The 14899-nt window shown below is 41.4% G+C and overlaps 1 protein-coding gene across 1 annotated transcript in view; it reads right to left on the bottom strand.

Annotated features, from left to right (window-relative positions):
- Positions 1-1282: 1282 nt before the first annotated feature.
- Positions 1283-14899, bottom strand: part of LOC139393706 (neuronal acetylcholine receptor subunit alpha-7-like) — a 42270-nt gene continuing 28653 nt past the window's right edge. The window contains exons 3-4 of the mRNA XM_071142057.1: positions 1436-1480; positions 1283-1309 (exon numbers count right to left, since the gene is read on the bottom strand). Of these exons, the coding sequence (XP_070998158.1) occupies positions 1283-1309; positions 1436-1480 (72 nt within the window). The remainder of the gene's footprint in view (positions 1310-1435; positions 1481-14899) is intronic.

The following is a 14899-nucleotide window of genomic DNA, read 5'->3' as shown; positions in this document are numbered from 1 at the left end:
ATATATTCTGGGATAGAACACTGAGAATATATTCTGGGATAGTACACTGTGAATATATTCTGGGATAGTACACTGTGAATATATTCTGGGATAGAACACTGAGAATATATTCTGGGATAGAACACTGTGAATATATTCTGGGATAGTACACTGAGAATATATGCTGGGATAGTACACTGAGAATATATTCTGGGATAGAACACTGAGAATATATTCTGGGATAGTACACTGAGAATATATTCTGGGATAGTACACTGAGAATATATTCTGGGATACAACACTGAGAATATATTCTGGGATAGTACACTGTGAATATATTCTGGGATAGAACACTGAGAATCTAGTCTAACATTGTAAATGCTGACTCCACAAAGTAAAGGTTTAAAGACCTCCTAAATTACCCCATTTTTTTGTTAATGTAACTCTCGACCTGAAGCGTCTGCAAAAAAAAATTGCTCCCCCGGCCCATTAGCAGAGAAGGGACCCCTATATTAAGGCCAACACTTGCATCATTTATTGATGAAAAAAACACTGTCAGCCAGTCAGTCTGTTCATCTTGTGTGAAACTGACAGGTCAGATAAAAACACAGGACAGTGGATTGTGGTCAGAGGAGGCTGCTGAGGGGAGGACGACACATAAAAATGGCTGGAAAGGAGCGAATGGAATGGAACCCATGTATCTGATACCATTCCACTGATTCAGCTCCAGACATTACCAAGAGCCCGCCCTCCCCAATTAACGTCCCACCAACCTCCTGTAAGTTGTGGCCTCATTTACAGGCTACCCTGAAAGGACATTGCCATGGAGACGCAGGGCGGGAGAAACGTAACCTTCTATCCAACCTCCAGCCAAGGTGTCACTATCATCTGATAGATAATGCTCCCATGTTGTTACCCATCCCCCTGATGTATGACCTGATGGACTGTCTGTGGGCTCCTATGTTTCCAACAGTAATAGAAGATGTAGGAGACGTCCCAAATGCACCTGTTCCCTACATAGTGCTTTACTTTCCACCAGAGCTCTACCCTATATTGGTAGAACAGGTTGTCATTTGGGATGCAGTTTTAAAATTCAAAATGCTTCTTGCTAAATTCTTGCTCCAAACCTGAAGCCAAACAGCTGGGACATTTTGTCATTCAGCACTGGCTCGCTGAGTCAATCAGAGATCTGAACTCCAGCCCATTATCTGATCTGTGTTCACGTCAGCAAGTCTCAGTGGGGGGAAAACCTATAAACCATTAGAAATTGTGAGATTTTAATTGAACATTTCATATCCCTCCCTCATTGCAAGGACTTGGGCATGGACATCTGTTGGGAAGGGAGATCATATAGCGCCCACCGCAAGATACAAACACCAGCTTCAACAAGCAAATGAAACAAACAAAATGGCTATTATACTGCAAATGAGGGTAAAGGGTAGAAATTCAGTCTTACCAGCTGCAGCCAGGCGTTGGTCATCAGAACCTGGTTCTTCTCATCCTGGAGAAGAAAAGAAGGGGAAAAAGAAAAAGGAAATGTCTTCAGAGCAGAGGAGAGGTGTTTAGAATATCTCTGTTAGAATATCTCTGATAGAATATCTCTGTTAGAATAACTCCGATAGAATAACTCCGATAGAATAACTCCGATAGAATAACTATATTAGAATATCTCTATTAGAATATCTCTGATAGAATATCTCTATTAGAATATCTCTGATAGAATATCTCTATTAGAATATCTCTATTAGAATAACTCTGATAGAATATCTCTTTTAGAATAACTCTGAGAATATCTCTGATAGAAAAACTCTGATAGAATATCTCTGATAGAATATCTCTATTAGAATATCTCTATTAGAATAACTCTATTAGAATAACTCTATTAGAATAACTCTGATAGAATAACTCTATTAGAATAACTCTGATAGAATAACTCTATTAGAATAACTCTGATAGAATAACTATATTAGAATAACTCTGAGAATATCTCTGATAGAATAACTCTGATAGAATATCTCTGATAGAATATCTCTATTAGAATAACTCTGATAGAATATCTATATTAGAATAACTCTGAGAATATATCTGATAGAATAACTCTGATAGAATATCTCTGATAGAATATCTATATTAGAATATCTCTATTAGAATAACTCTGATAGAATAACTCTGATAGAATAACTCTGATAGAATAACTCTGATAGAATATGTCTGTTAGAATAAGACTCCACTCTGGGTGAAGAGCAGAGGTGTTTCAATACATCTCTGTTAGAATAACAGTATAGAATAATAATATAGACTGTAGAGTTCTGGAGACTACCGTATCTAATACAGACTGTAGAGTTCTGGAGACTACCGAATCTAATACAGACTGTAGAGTTCTGGAGACTACCGTATCTAATACAGACTGTAGAGACTACAGTATCTAATACAGACTGTAGAGTTCTGGAGACTACCGTATCTAATACAGACTGTAGAGTTCTGGAGACTACCATATCTAATACAGACTGTAGAGTTCTGGAGACTATTGTATATAATACAGACTGTAGAGTTCTGGAGACTACTGTATCTAATACAGACTGCAGAGTTCTGGAGACTACCGTATCTAATACAGACTGTAGAGTTCTGGAGACTACTGTATCTAATACAGACTGTAGAGACTACTGTATCTAATACAGACTGTAGAGTTCTGGAGACTACTGTATCTAATACAGACTGTAGAGACTACCGTATCTAATACAGACTGTAGAGTTCTGGAGACTACCGTATCTAATACAGACTGTAGAGTTCTGGAGACTACCGTATCTAATACAGACTGTAGAGTTCTGGAGACTACCATATCTAATACAGACTGTAGAGTTCTGGAGACTACCATATCTAATACAGACTGTAGAGTTCTGGAGACTATTGTATATAATACAGACTGTAGAGTTCTGGAGACTACTGTATCTAATACAGACTGTAGAGTTCTGGAGACTACTGTATCTAATACAGACTGTAGAGTTATGGAGACTACCATATCTAATACAGACTGTAGAGTTCTGGAGACTACTGTATCTAATACAGACTGTAGAGTTCTGGAGACTACCATATCTAATACAGACTGTAGAGACTACTGTATCTAACTAGGGTTCTGGAGACTACCGTATCTAATACAGACTGTAGAGTTCTGGAGCCTACTGTATCTAATACAGACTGTAGAGTTCTGGAGACTACTGTATCTAATACAGCCTGTAGAGTTCTGGAGACTACTGTATCTAATACAGACTGTAGAGACTACTGTATCTAATACAGACTGTAGAGTTCTGGAGACTACTGTATCTAATACAGACTGTAGAGACTACCGTATCTAATACAGACTGTAGAGTTCTGGAGACTACTGTATCTAATACAGACTGTAGAGTTCTGGAGACAACCATATCTAATACAGACTGTAGAGACTACTGTATCTAATACAGACTGTAGAGTTCTGGAGCCTACTGTATCTAATACAGACTGTAGAGTTCTGGAGACTACTGTATCTAATACAGCCTGTAGAGTTCTGGAGACTACTGTATCTAATACAGACTGTAGAGACTACTGTATCTAATACAGACTGTAGAGTTCTGGAGACTACTGTATCTAATATAGACTGTAGAGACTACCGTATCTAATACAGACTGTAGAGTTCTGGAGACTACCGTATCTAATACAGACTGTAGAGACTACTGTATCTAATACAGACTGTAGAGTTCTGGAGACTACCGTATCTAATACAGACTGTAGAGTTCTGGAGACTACCATATCTAATACAGACTGTAGAGTTCTGGAGACTAATGTATCTAATACAGACTGTAGAGTTCTGGAGACTACTGTATCTAATACAGACTGCAGAGTTCTGGAGACTACCAATTTCTAATACAGACTGTAGAGTTCTGGAGTCTACTGTATCTAATACAGACTGTAGAGTTCTGGAGACTACTGCATCTAATACAGACTGTAGAGACTACTGTATCTAATACAGACTGTAGAGTTCTGGAGACTACCGTATCTAATACAGACTGTAGAGTTCTGGAGCCTACTGTATCTAATACAGACTGTAGAGTTCTGGAGACTACCATATCTAATACAGACTGTAGAGACTACTGTATCTAATACAGACTGTAGTTCTGCAGACTACTGTATCTAATACAGACTGCAGTGTTCTGGAGACTACTGTATCTAATACAGACTGTAGGGTTCTGGAGACTACTGTATCTAATACAGACTGTAGAGACTACTGTATCTAATACAGCCTGTAGAGTTCTGGAGACTACTGTATCTAATACAGACTGTAGAGTTCTGGATACTACTGTATCTAATACAGCCTGTAGAGTTCTGGAGACTACCGTATCTAATACAGACTGTAGAGACTACTGTATCTAATACAGACTGTAGAGTTCTGGAGACTACTGTATCTAATACAGACTGTAGAGACTACTGTATCTAATACAGACTGTAGAGACTACCATGTCTAATACAGACTGTAGAGTTCTGGAGACTACTGTATATAATACAGACTGTAGAGACAACTGTATCTAATATAGACTGTGGGGTTCTGGAGACGACTGTATCTAATATAGACTGTAGAGTTCTGGAGACTACGGTATCTAATACAGACTGTAGAGGCTACTGTATCTAATACAGACTGTAGAGACTACTGTATCTAATACAGACTGTATAGACTACTGTATCTAATATAGACTGTAGAGACTACTGTATCTAATATAGACTGTAGAGACTACTGTATCTAATACAGACTGTAGAGACTACTGTATCTCATATAGACCATAGCGACTACTGTATCTAATATAGACTGAAGAGTTCTAGAGACTACTGTATCTAATACAGACTGTTGAGTTCTGGAGACTACTGTATCTAATGCAGACTGTAGAGACTATTGTATCTAATGTAGACTGTAGAGACTACTGTATCTAATATAGACTGTAGAGACTACTGTATCTCACATAGACTGTAGCGACTACTGTATCTAATACCGACTGTAGAGTTCTGGAGACTACTGTATCTAATATAGAATGTAGAGTTCTGGAGACTACTGTATCTAATACAGACTGTAGAGTTTTGTAGACTACTGTATCTAATATAGACTGTAGAGACTACTGTATCTAATACAGACTGTAGAGTTCTGGAGACTCCTTGTATCTCATATAGACTGTAGCGACTACTGTATCTAATACAGGCTGTAGAGTTCTGGAGACTACTGTATCTAATACAGACTGTAGAGTTCTGGAGACTACCATATCTAATACAGACTGTAGAGAATACTGTATCTAATACAGACTGTAGATACTACTGTATCTAATACAGACTGTAGAGTTCTGGAGTCTACTGTATCTAATATAGACTGTAGAGTTCTGGAGACTACTGTATCTAATACAGACTGTAGAGACTACCATGTCTAATACAGACTGTAAAGTTCTGGAGACTACTGTATATAATACAGACTGTAGAGACTACTGTATCTAATATAGACTGTAGGGTTCTGGAGACTACCATATCTAATACAGACTTTAGAGACTACTGTATCTAATACAGACTGTAGAGACTACTGTATCTAATATAGACTGTAGAGACTACTGTATCTAATATAGACTGTAGAGACTACTGTATCTCATATAGACTTTAGCGACTACTGTATCTAATACAGACTGTAGAGTTCTGGAGACTACTATATCTAATACAGACTGTAGAGTTATGTAGACTACTGTATCTAATACAGACTGTAGAGTTTTGTAGACTACTGTATCTAATACAGACTGTAGAGACTACTGTATCTAATATAGACTGTAGAGACGACTGTATCTAATACAGACTGTAGAGTTCTGGAGACTACTGTATCTAATACAGACTGTAGAGTTCTGGAGACTACCATATTGAATACAGACTGTAGAGACTACTGTATCTAATACAGACTGTAGAGTTCTGCAGACTACTGTATCTAATACAGACTGTAGAGTTCTGGAGACTACTGTATCTAATACAGACTGTAGGGTTCTGGAGACTACTGTATCTAATACAGACTGTAGAGTTCTGGAGACTACTGTATCTAATACAGACTGTAGAGACTACTGTATCTAATACAGACTGTAGAGTTCTGGAGACTACTGTATCTAATACAGACTGTAGAGACTACTGTATCTAATACAGACTGTAGAGTTCTGGAGACTACTGTATCTAATACAGACTGTAGAGACTACCATATCTAATACTAATACAGACTGACTGTAGAGTTCTGGAGACTACTGTATCTAATACAGACTGTAGAGACTACCGTATCTAATACAGACTGTAGAGTTCTGGAGACTACCAAATCTAATACAGACTGTAGAGACTACTGTATCTAATATAGACTGTAGAGTTCTGGATACTACCGTATCTAATACAGACTGTAGAGACTACTGTATCTAATACAGACTGTAGAGACTACCGTATCTAATACAGACTGTAGAGACTACCGTATCTAATATAGACTGTAAAGTTATATAGACTACTGTATCTAATACAGACTGTAGAGACTACTGTGTCTAATATAGACTGTAGAGACTACTGTATCTAATATAGACTGTAGAGACTACTGTATCTCATATAGACTGTAGCGACTGCTGTATCTAATACAGACTGTAGAGTTCTGGAGACTACTGTATCTAATACAGACTGTAGAGACTACTGTATCTAATACAGACTGTAGAGACTACTGTATCTAATACAGACTGTAGAGACTACTGTATCTAATACAGACTGTAGAGTTCTGGAGACTACCGTATCTAATATAGACTGTATAGTTCTGGAGACTACTGTATCTAATACAGACTGTAGAGACTACTGTATCTAATACAGACTGTATAGTTCTGGAGACTACTGTATGTAATATAGACTGTAGAGTTCTGGAGACTACTGTATCTAATACAGACTGTAGAGACTACTGTATCTAATACAGACTGTATAGACTACTGTATCTAATACAGACTGTAGAGTTCTGGAGACTACTGTATCTAATATAGACTGTATAGTTCTGGAGACTACTGTATCTAATACAGACTGTAGAGACTACTGTATCTAATACAGACTGTAGAGTTCTGGAGACTACTGTATCTAATACAGACTGTAGAGTTCTGGAGACTACCGTATCTAATACAGACTGTAGAGACAACTGTATTTAATACAGACTGTAGAGTTTTGTAGACTAATGTATCTAATACAGACTGTAGAGTTCTGGAGACTACCGTATCTAATACAGACTGTAGAGACTACTGTATCTAATACAGACTGTAGAGTTCTGGAGACTACCGTATCTAATACAGATGGTGGAGTTCTGGCTGTGGCTCGTATAAATTCATCCCTAAACTAACGGATGACTAAACTAAAGAAAACTAAACCGCTGAGGGGGATGTTGGCTCTGGTGTGAGTATCAAAACGCTTGCAGTTAAAATGTGTTTTCAGATGGAAGGCGGCCATCTTGGCAGGGCACCGTTGTAACATTTGGTCTGTGTTTGTTCCGGAACGGCTTCCAGGAACGATGAAGGAGGGAAGAGGAGGAGGAGGGAGGAGAAGAAGAGAGGGGACAGCGAAGGATGGACATTGAAGTTGGATAAGACGAAAGAGAGAGAGAGAGAGAGGAAGACAGCTGATCCCCTGTTCTACAGGATGACCACAAACCAAACATCAGCCAGAGGAGAAAAGTTTGGTTGTTCTCTTTCGTCTTGAGGGTGAATCTCAGCATTAGATGGCTGAGAGGGTAGTATTTAAAACAGTGCTACACGGTACATCAAGCTAATACAGGGTAACATGATCTAACTTGGCACAGGTGGGCGTCACCAAATGACAGTAAAACATTACCATGAAAACGAGTGAAGACGCGAACAAACATTCCAGCACGTTGTAGAAAAAAAACACTTTATATTTGTATAAGCATTCAATGTTTATTTATTTACAGCCTCCTGAATGATACACATCATTAGTGAGAATGTCTCGGAGCTACTGAACTGTCTAACAAGTTGTTTTGGACGTGGTAGAGGAGGGAGACAGTTAAAACTCTTTCCCTTCAGCTAAAGATCAAGTATATCAGTGGATATGAATCTGTCTTAATGACAGATAGGGGTGCCTGTTAATGACAATGCTACGCTAAAGACAAGGAGCTCATTCGTAAGCAGAGCACACACACTAATTACACACTGCATGTAAATATCTAGGAGGAATGTTAATGACAGAACTCTGCCAGCGGTGGTCATCCCACCTCTATTTTTCTTAATGAGAGAGACCTTCAGAGATACACTAGATATGCAATCTAAAGCTAGAGATGCTCATCGTAGTCAGTGTCTAGTGATACTGGCAAAACACCTAACTTCCACTCACTTAGACTCCCCTGGACATGAACGTAAGACTAAGAGAAGTTAGGATTCTCCCCGCTGTGTCACAAAGCAGGAAGTCATCTGAAACCTTGTCTGTGTCACAAAGCAGGAAGTCATCTGAAACCCTGTCTGTCTGTGTCACAAAGCAGGAAGTCATCTGAAACCCTGTCTGTCTGTGTCACAAAGCAGGAAGTCATCTGAAACCCTGTCTGTCTGTGTCACAAAGCAGGAAGTCATCTGAAACCCTGTCTGTGTCACAAAGCAGAAAGTCATCTGAAACCCTGTCTGTGTCACAAAGCAGGAAGTCATCTGAAACCCTGTCTGTCTGTGTCACAAAGCAGGAAGTCATCTGAAACCCTGTCCTGTGTCACAAAGCAGGAAGTCATCTGAAACCCTGTCTGTCTGTGTCACAAAGCAGGAAGTCATCTGAAACCCTGTCTGTGTCACAAAGCAGGAAGTCATCTAAAACCCTGTCTGTCTGTGTCACAAAGCAGGAAGTCATCTGAAACCCTGTCTGTGTCACAAAGCAGGAAGTCATCTAAAACCCTGTCTGTCTGTGTCACAAAGCAGGCTGTCATCTGAAACCCTGTCTGTCTGTGTCACAAAGCAGGCTGTCATCTGAAACCCTGTCTGTCTGTGTCACAAAGCAGGAAGTCATCTGAAACCCTGTGTGTCACAAAGCAGGAAGTCATCTGAAACCCTGTCCTGTGTCACAAAGCAGGAAGTCATCTGGAACCCTGTCTGTGTCACAAAGCAGGAAGTCATCTGAAACCCTGTCTGTGTCACAAAGCAGGCTGTCATCTGAAACCCTGTCTGTCTGTGTCACAAAGCAGGAAGTCATCTGAAACCCTGTCTGTCTGTGTCACAAAGCAGGAAGTCATCTGGAACCCTGTCTGTGTCACAAAGCAGGAAGTCATCTGAAACCCTGTCTGTATCACAAAGCAGGAAGTCATCTGAAACCCTGTCTGTATCACAAAGCAGGAAGTCATCTGAAACCCTGTCTGTGTCACAAAGCAGGCTGTCATCTGAAACCCTGTCTGTGTCACAAAGCAGGAAGTCATCTGAAACCCTGTCCTGTGTCACAAAGCAGGAAGGCATCTGAAACCCTGTCTGTGTCACAAAGCAGGAAGTCATCTGAAACCCTGTCCTGTGTCACAAAGCAGGAAGTCATCTGGAACCCTGTCTGTGTCACAAAGCAGGAAGTCATCTGAAACCCTGTCTGTGTCACAAAGCAGGAAGTCATCTGAAACCCTGTCTGTATCACAAAGCAGACTGTCATCTGAAACCCTGTCTGTGTCACAAAGCAGGCTGTCATCTGAAACCCTGTCTGTGTCACAAAGCAGACTGGCATCTGAAACCCTGTCTGTGTTACAAAGCAGGATGTCATCTGAAACCCTGTCTGTGACGAAAAGTCTCTGAGATGCAGGTCTACAGTACTAACAGTAGAGTGAAGCTAGCAGGGTGTTCCTGACATGACCGTCCACAGTCCCCCCCTCCTCCAGGCGATATCTCCCCCGCTCTCTGAGATGCAGGTCTACAGTACTAACAGTAGAGTGAAGCTAGCAGGGTGTTCCTGACATGACCGTCCACAGTCCCCCCCTCCCCCAGGCGATATCTCCCCCGCTCTCTGAGATGCAGGTCTACAGTACTAACAGTAGAGTGAAGCTAGCAGGGTGTTCCTGACATGACAGTCCACAGTCCCCCCCTCCTCCAGGCGATATCTCCCCCGCTCTCTCTCTCTCAGCTTTATGTCCTGTTCTCTCCTCTCCTCTTCTGTCCTGTCCAGACTCTAGTGTGATTTCATCTCCCGCTCCTGTCTCAATCTTCACTCTCTCTATCTTACTCATCTCTCCTCTCTATCTCTCTCCTCATCTCTCCTCTCCCCCAGCTGTGCAGCAGCGTACCATGTAAGTCCATTCTCAACAACCAGGCTCGTAAACACAAAGTCCTTTCTCTGCTGTCTGCTACAACAGTTATCTTAAGTTTATTATCAATGTATTTCCCCTTACGTTACACCCTACCGCTTTGTTTTGGTTGAATAGAAACCCAATGGGATCGCTCTAACCTCCCCATCAGAGGGCTCTGATTGGATCAGGGTAGTGATTGACAGCACATACTATCCAATTAACGAGTGTAGGAAATGAAAACTGTGAAAGTGTAATCCTCTGTAATATAAAATCCAATCACCTCACAAGCAACGACTTGATGAAAATACTACAATTGAATACCTCACAAATAGCATATTTAATCTGGGAAACTCCAGGAACTGCACCTCCCATTACCTCAGTTGGGAATACCAGGGAAGATATATAACTCTATATCCTGCCTGTGGTTTATTGAATAATACACAGACAACGAAAATGGAAGCTGCAAAAAATGCAATCTATCCTTGTCACCTCAACAGCATGCTGAAAACACACCGATTTAATACTTTACAAAATGGCACCCTATTCCCTATATAGTGCACTACTTTGGACCAGGGCCCAGAGGGCTCTTTCGGGAATAGGGTGCCAATTAGAGCACAGAATCAGGCTGTAATACCTCACATACAGCGAATGTCATCAGGGAAACCCAGGATCAGCAGTCCCATCCCTGTTGGGAATCCCTACAGCTTCCTGTTCTGATGTGGTATGTATTAAACAACATCATGGACAACAACAAGACCAGAACTCTCTCTCTAGGACATCCAATCACATGACTAAAAGAACAATGGACATCCAATCACATGACTAAAAGAACAATGGACGTCCAATCACATGACTAAAAGAACAATAGACATCCAATCACATGACTAAAAGAACAATAGACATCCAATCACATGACTAAAAGAACAATGGACATCCAATCACATGACTAAAAGAACAATGGACGTCCAATCACATGACTAAAAGAACAATAGACATCCAATCACATGACTAAAAGAACAATAGACATCCAATCACATGACTAAAAGAACAATGGACATCCAATCACATGACTAAAAGAACAATGGACGTCCAATCACATGACTAAAAGAACAATAGACATCCAATCACATGACTAAAAGAACAATGGACATCCAATCACATGACTAAAAGAACAATAGACATCCAATCACATGACTAAAAGAACAATAGACATCCAATCACATGACTAAAAGAACAATGGACATCCAATCACATGACTAAAAGAACAATGGACGTCCAATCACATGACTAAAAGAACAATAGACATCCAATCACATGACTAAAAGAACAATGGACGTCCAATCACATGACTAAAAGAACAATGGACGTCCAATCACATGACTAAAAGAACAATATACATCCAATCACATGACTAAAAGAACAATGGACATCCAATCACATGACTAAAAGAACAATGGACATCCAATCACATGACTAAAAGAACAATGGACATCCAATCACATGACTAAAAGAACAATAGACATCCAATCACATGACTAAAAGAACAATGGACGTCCAATCACATGACTAAAAGAACAATAGACATCCAATCACATGACTAAAAGAACAATGGACATCCAATCACATGACTAAAAGAACAATGGACATCCAATCACATGACTAAAAGAACAATGGACATCCAATCACATGACTAAAAGAACAATAGACATCCAATCACATGACTAAAAGAACAATAGACATCCAATCACATGACTAAAAGAACAATGGACATCCAATCACATGACTAAAAGAACAATAGACATCCAATCACATGACTAAAAGAACAATGGACATCCAATCACATGACTAAAAGAACAATGGACATCCAATCACATGACTAAAAGAACAATGGACATCCAATCACATGACTAAAAGAACAATAGACATCCAATCACATGACTAAAAGAACAATAGACATCCAATCACATGACTAAAAGAACAATGGACATCCAATCACATGACTAAAAGAACAATAGACATCCAATCACATGACTAAAAGAACAATGGACATCCAATCACATGACTAAAAGAACAATGGACATCCAATCACATGACTAAAAGAACAAGCCTTGCTTCTAAATAGCTCTTCCTCCTTTTATCCCTCTGTCTCTCTGTCCTCCCTCTGTCTCTCTGTCCTCCCTCTGTCTCTCTGTCCTCCCTCTGTCTCTCTGTCCTCCCTCTGTCTCTCTGTCCTCCCTCTGTCTCTCTGTCCTCCCTCTGTCTCTCTGTTCTCCCTCTGTCTCTCTGTCCTCCCTCTGTCTCACTGTCCTCCCTCTGTCTCTCTGTTCTCCCTCTGTCTCTCTGTTCTCCCTCTGTCTCTCTGTTCTCCCTCTGTCTCTCTGTCCTCCCTCTGTCTCTCTGTCCTCCCTCTGTCTCTCTGTTCTCCCTCTGTCTCTCTGTCCTCCCTCTGTCTCACTGTCCTCCCTCTGTCTCTCTGTTCTCCCTCTGTCTCTCTGTTCTCCCTCTGTCTCTCTGTCCTCCCTCTGTCTCTCTGTCCTCCCTCTGTCTCTCTGTCCTCCCTCTGTCTCCCTAAATGAACAGATTGGTCTTAAGGACTGTTTTATCCCTCTGTCTCTCTGTCCTCCCTCTGTCTCTCTGTTCTCCCTCTGTCTCTCTGTCCTCCCTCTGTCTCTCTGTCCTCCCTCTGTCTCTCTGTCCTCCCTCTGTCTCCCTAAATGAACAGATTGGTTATAAGGACTGTTTTATCCCTCTGTCCTCCCTCGGTCTCCTTAAATGAACAGATTGGTCTTAAGGACTGTTTTATCCCTCTGTCTCTCTGTCCTCCCTCTGTCTCTCTGTCCTCCCTCTGTCTCTCTGTCCTCCCTCTGTCTCCCTAAATGAACAGATTGGTCTTAAGGACTGTTTTATCCCTCTGTCTCTCTGTCCTCCCTCTGTCTCTCTGTTCTCCCTCTGTCTCTCTGTCCTCCCTCTGTCTCTCTGTCCTCCCTCTGTCTCGCTGTCCTCCCTCTGTCTCTCTGTCCTCCCTCTGTCTCCCTAAATGAACAGATTGGTCTTAAGGACTGTTTTATCCCTCTGTCTCTCTGTCCTCCCTCTGTCTCTCTGTTCTCCCTCTGTCTCTCTGTCCTCCCTCTGTCTCTCTGTCCTCCCTCCGTCTATCTGTCCTCCCTCTGTCTCCCTAAATGAACAGATTGGTTATAAGGACTGTTTTATCCCTCTGTCCTCCCTCTGTCTCCTTAAATGAACAGATTGGTCTTAAGGACTGTTTTATCCCTCTGTCTCTCTGTCCTCCCTCTGTCTCTCTGTCCTCCCTCTGTCTCTCTGTCCTCCCTCTGTCTCTCTGTCCTCCCTCTGTCTCTCTGTCCTCCCTCTGTCTCTCTGTCCTCCCTCCGTCTATCTGTCCTCCCTCTGTCTCCCTAAATGAACAGATTGGTTATAAGGACTGTTTTATCCCTCTGTCCTCCCTCTGTCTCCTTAAATGAACAGATTGGTCTTAAGGACTGTTTTGTCTCTCTGTCCTCCCTCTCTCTCCTTAAATGAACAGATTGGTCTTAAGGACTGTTTTTTTCCTAGAATGTGTGTGTGTGACCCAGAAAGTACGTTTTGGGACACAGGGCAATGGGTTGCTCTCTCTCTGTGTGTATGTGTGTGTGTGTGTGTGTCAGACGGTGAGTGTTGTGACCTCTCCTACTTCCTCCAGATGGAGCCATGGTCATGGTGAGCCACGCTCCTACATTATTCACTAACACACACACACACACACACACACACACACACACACACCTTACCATCACCATCAAAAACAAAAGGCCAAATCAGCCCCACTCCTAACTTCTCTACTGGTCATCTATAATGGAGTGTAGAAATACACTAGTATGATTAGAAAGTAGAGAAGCAGCATCAGTGAGGACCAATCACACTGGAGTTCAGGCCTCCACCAAGCTTTCAGAGTTTGCACTTTTGGGACGATTTCATTGCACCAGGCAAGCTCAATAAACTCATTCGGGCTCTCTCTCTCTCTCACGCACACACACACACACACACACACACACACACACACACACGCACAAGTTTAGCGGTGCAGTGGAGCAGCAGCTGGCTCGGAGGCGCAGCCTGTGAACTGATTGAGAGGAAGCCACGCGTTCACAGTTTCACAGCTTCCCAGCCATACAGCCTACGAGCCCTCGCCATCTGGGGCCAGGCTGGGGCCGAGCGGAGCCGAGGACGAGCGGCCATGTTTTTATCTATGCAGTTTAGAGTGAGAGAGCTCACACAACATATTCAATATCATTAACAGAGTCTGAGGTTCCACTAATCTCCTGTTGAAATATAACCACATTGGAGGGTGTAAAACATCCACTGCTTCCAATCCACTGTCCATAACATTGACATGAACATTTCACCCTGGGAATTCTGGGAATATTATGAAATATTCTGGGAATGTCGTGCTAATATTCTGAGAATGTACTGTAGCTTACAGATATGGTAGGTCAATACTGTAGCTTACAGATATGGTAGGTCAATACTGTAGCTTACAGATATGGTAGGTCAATACTGTAGCTTACAGATATGGTAGGTCAATACTGTAGCTTACAGATATGGTAGGTCAATACTGTAGCTTACAGATAT

The sequence above is a fragment of the Oncorhynchus clarkii genome, unplaced genomic scaffold (assembly GCF_045791955.1).
Source record: "Oncorhynchus clarkii lewisi isolate Uvic-CL-2024 unplaced genomic scaffold, UVic_Ocla_1.0 unplaced_contig_5644_pilon_pilon, whole genome shotgun sequence".
Classification (NCBI taxonomy): domain Eukaryota; kingdom Metazoa; phylum Chordata; class Actinopteri; order Salmoniformes; family Salmonidae; genus Oncorhynchus; species Oncorhynchus clarkii.
The sequence above is the reverse complement of the archived record's forward strand: the minus strand, read 5'-3'. Positions and strand labels throughout refer to the sequence as shown.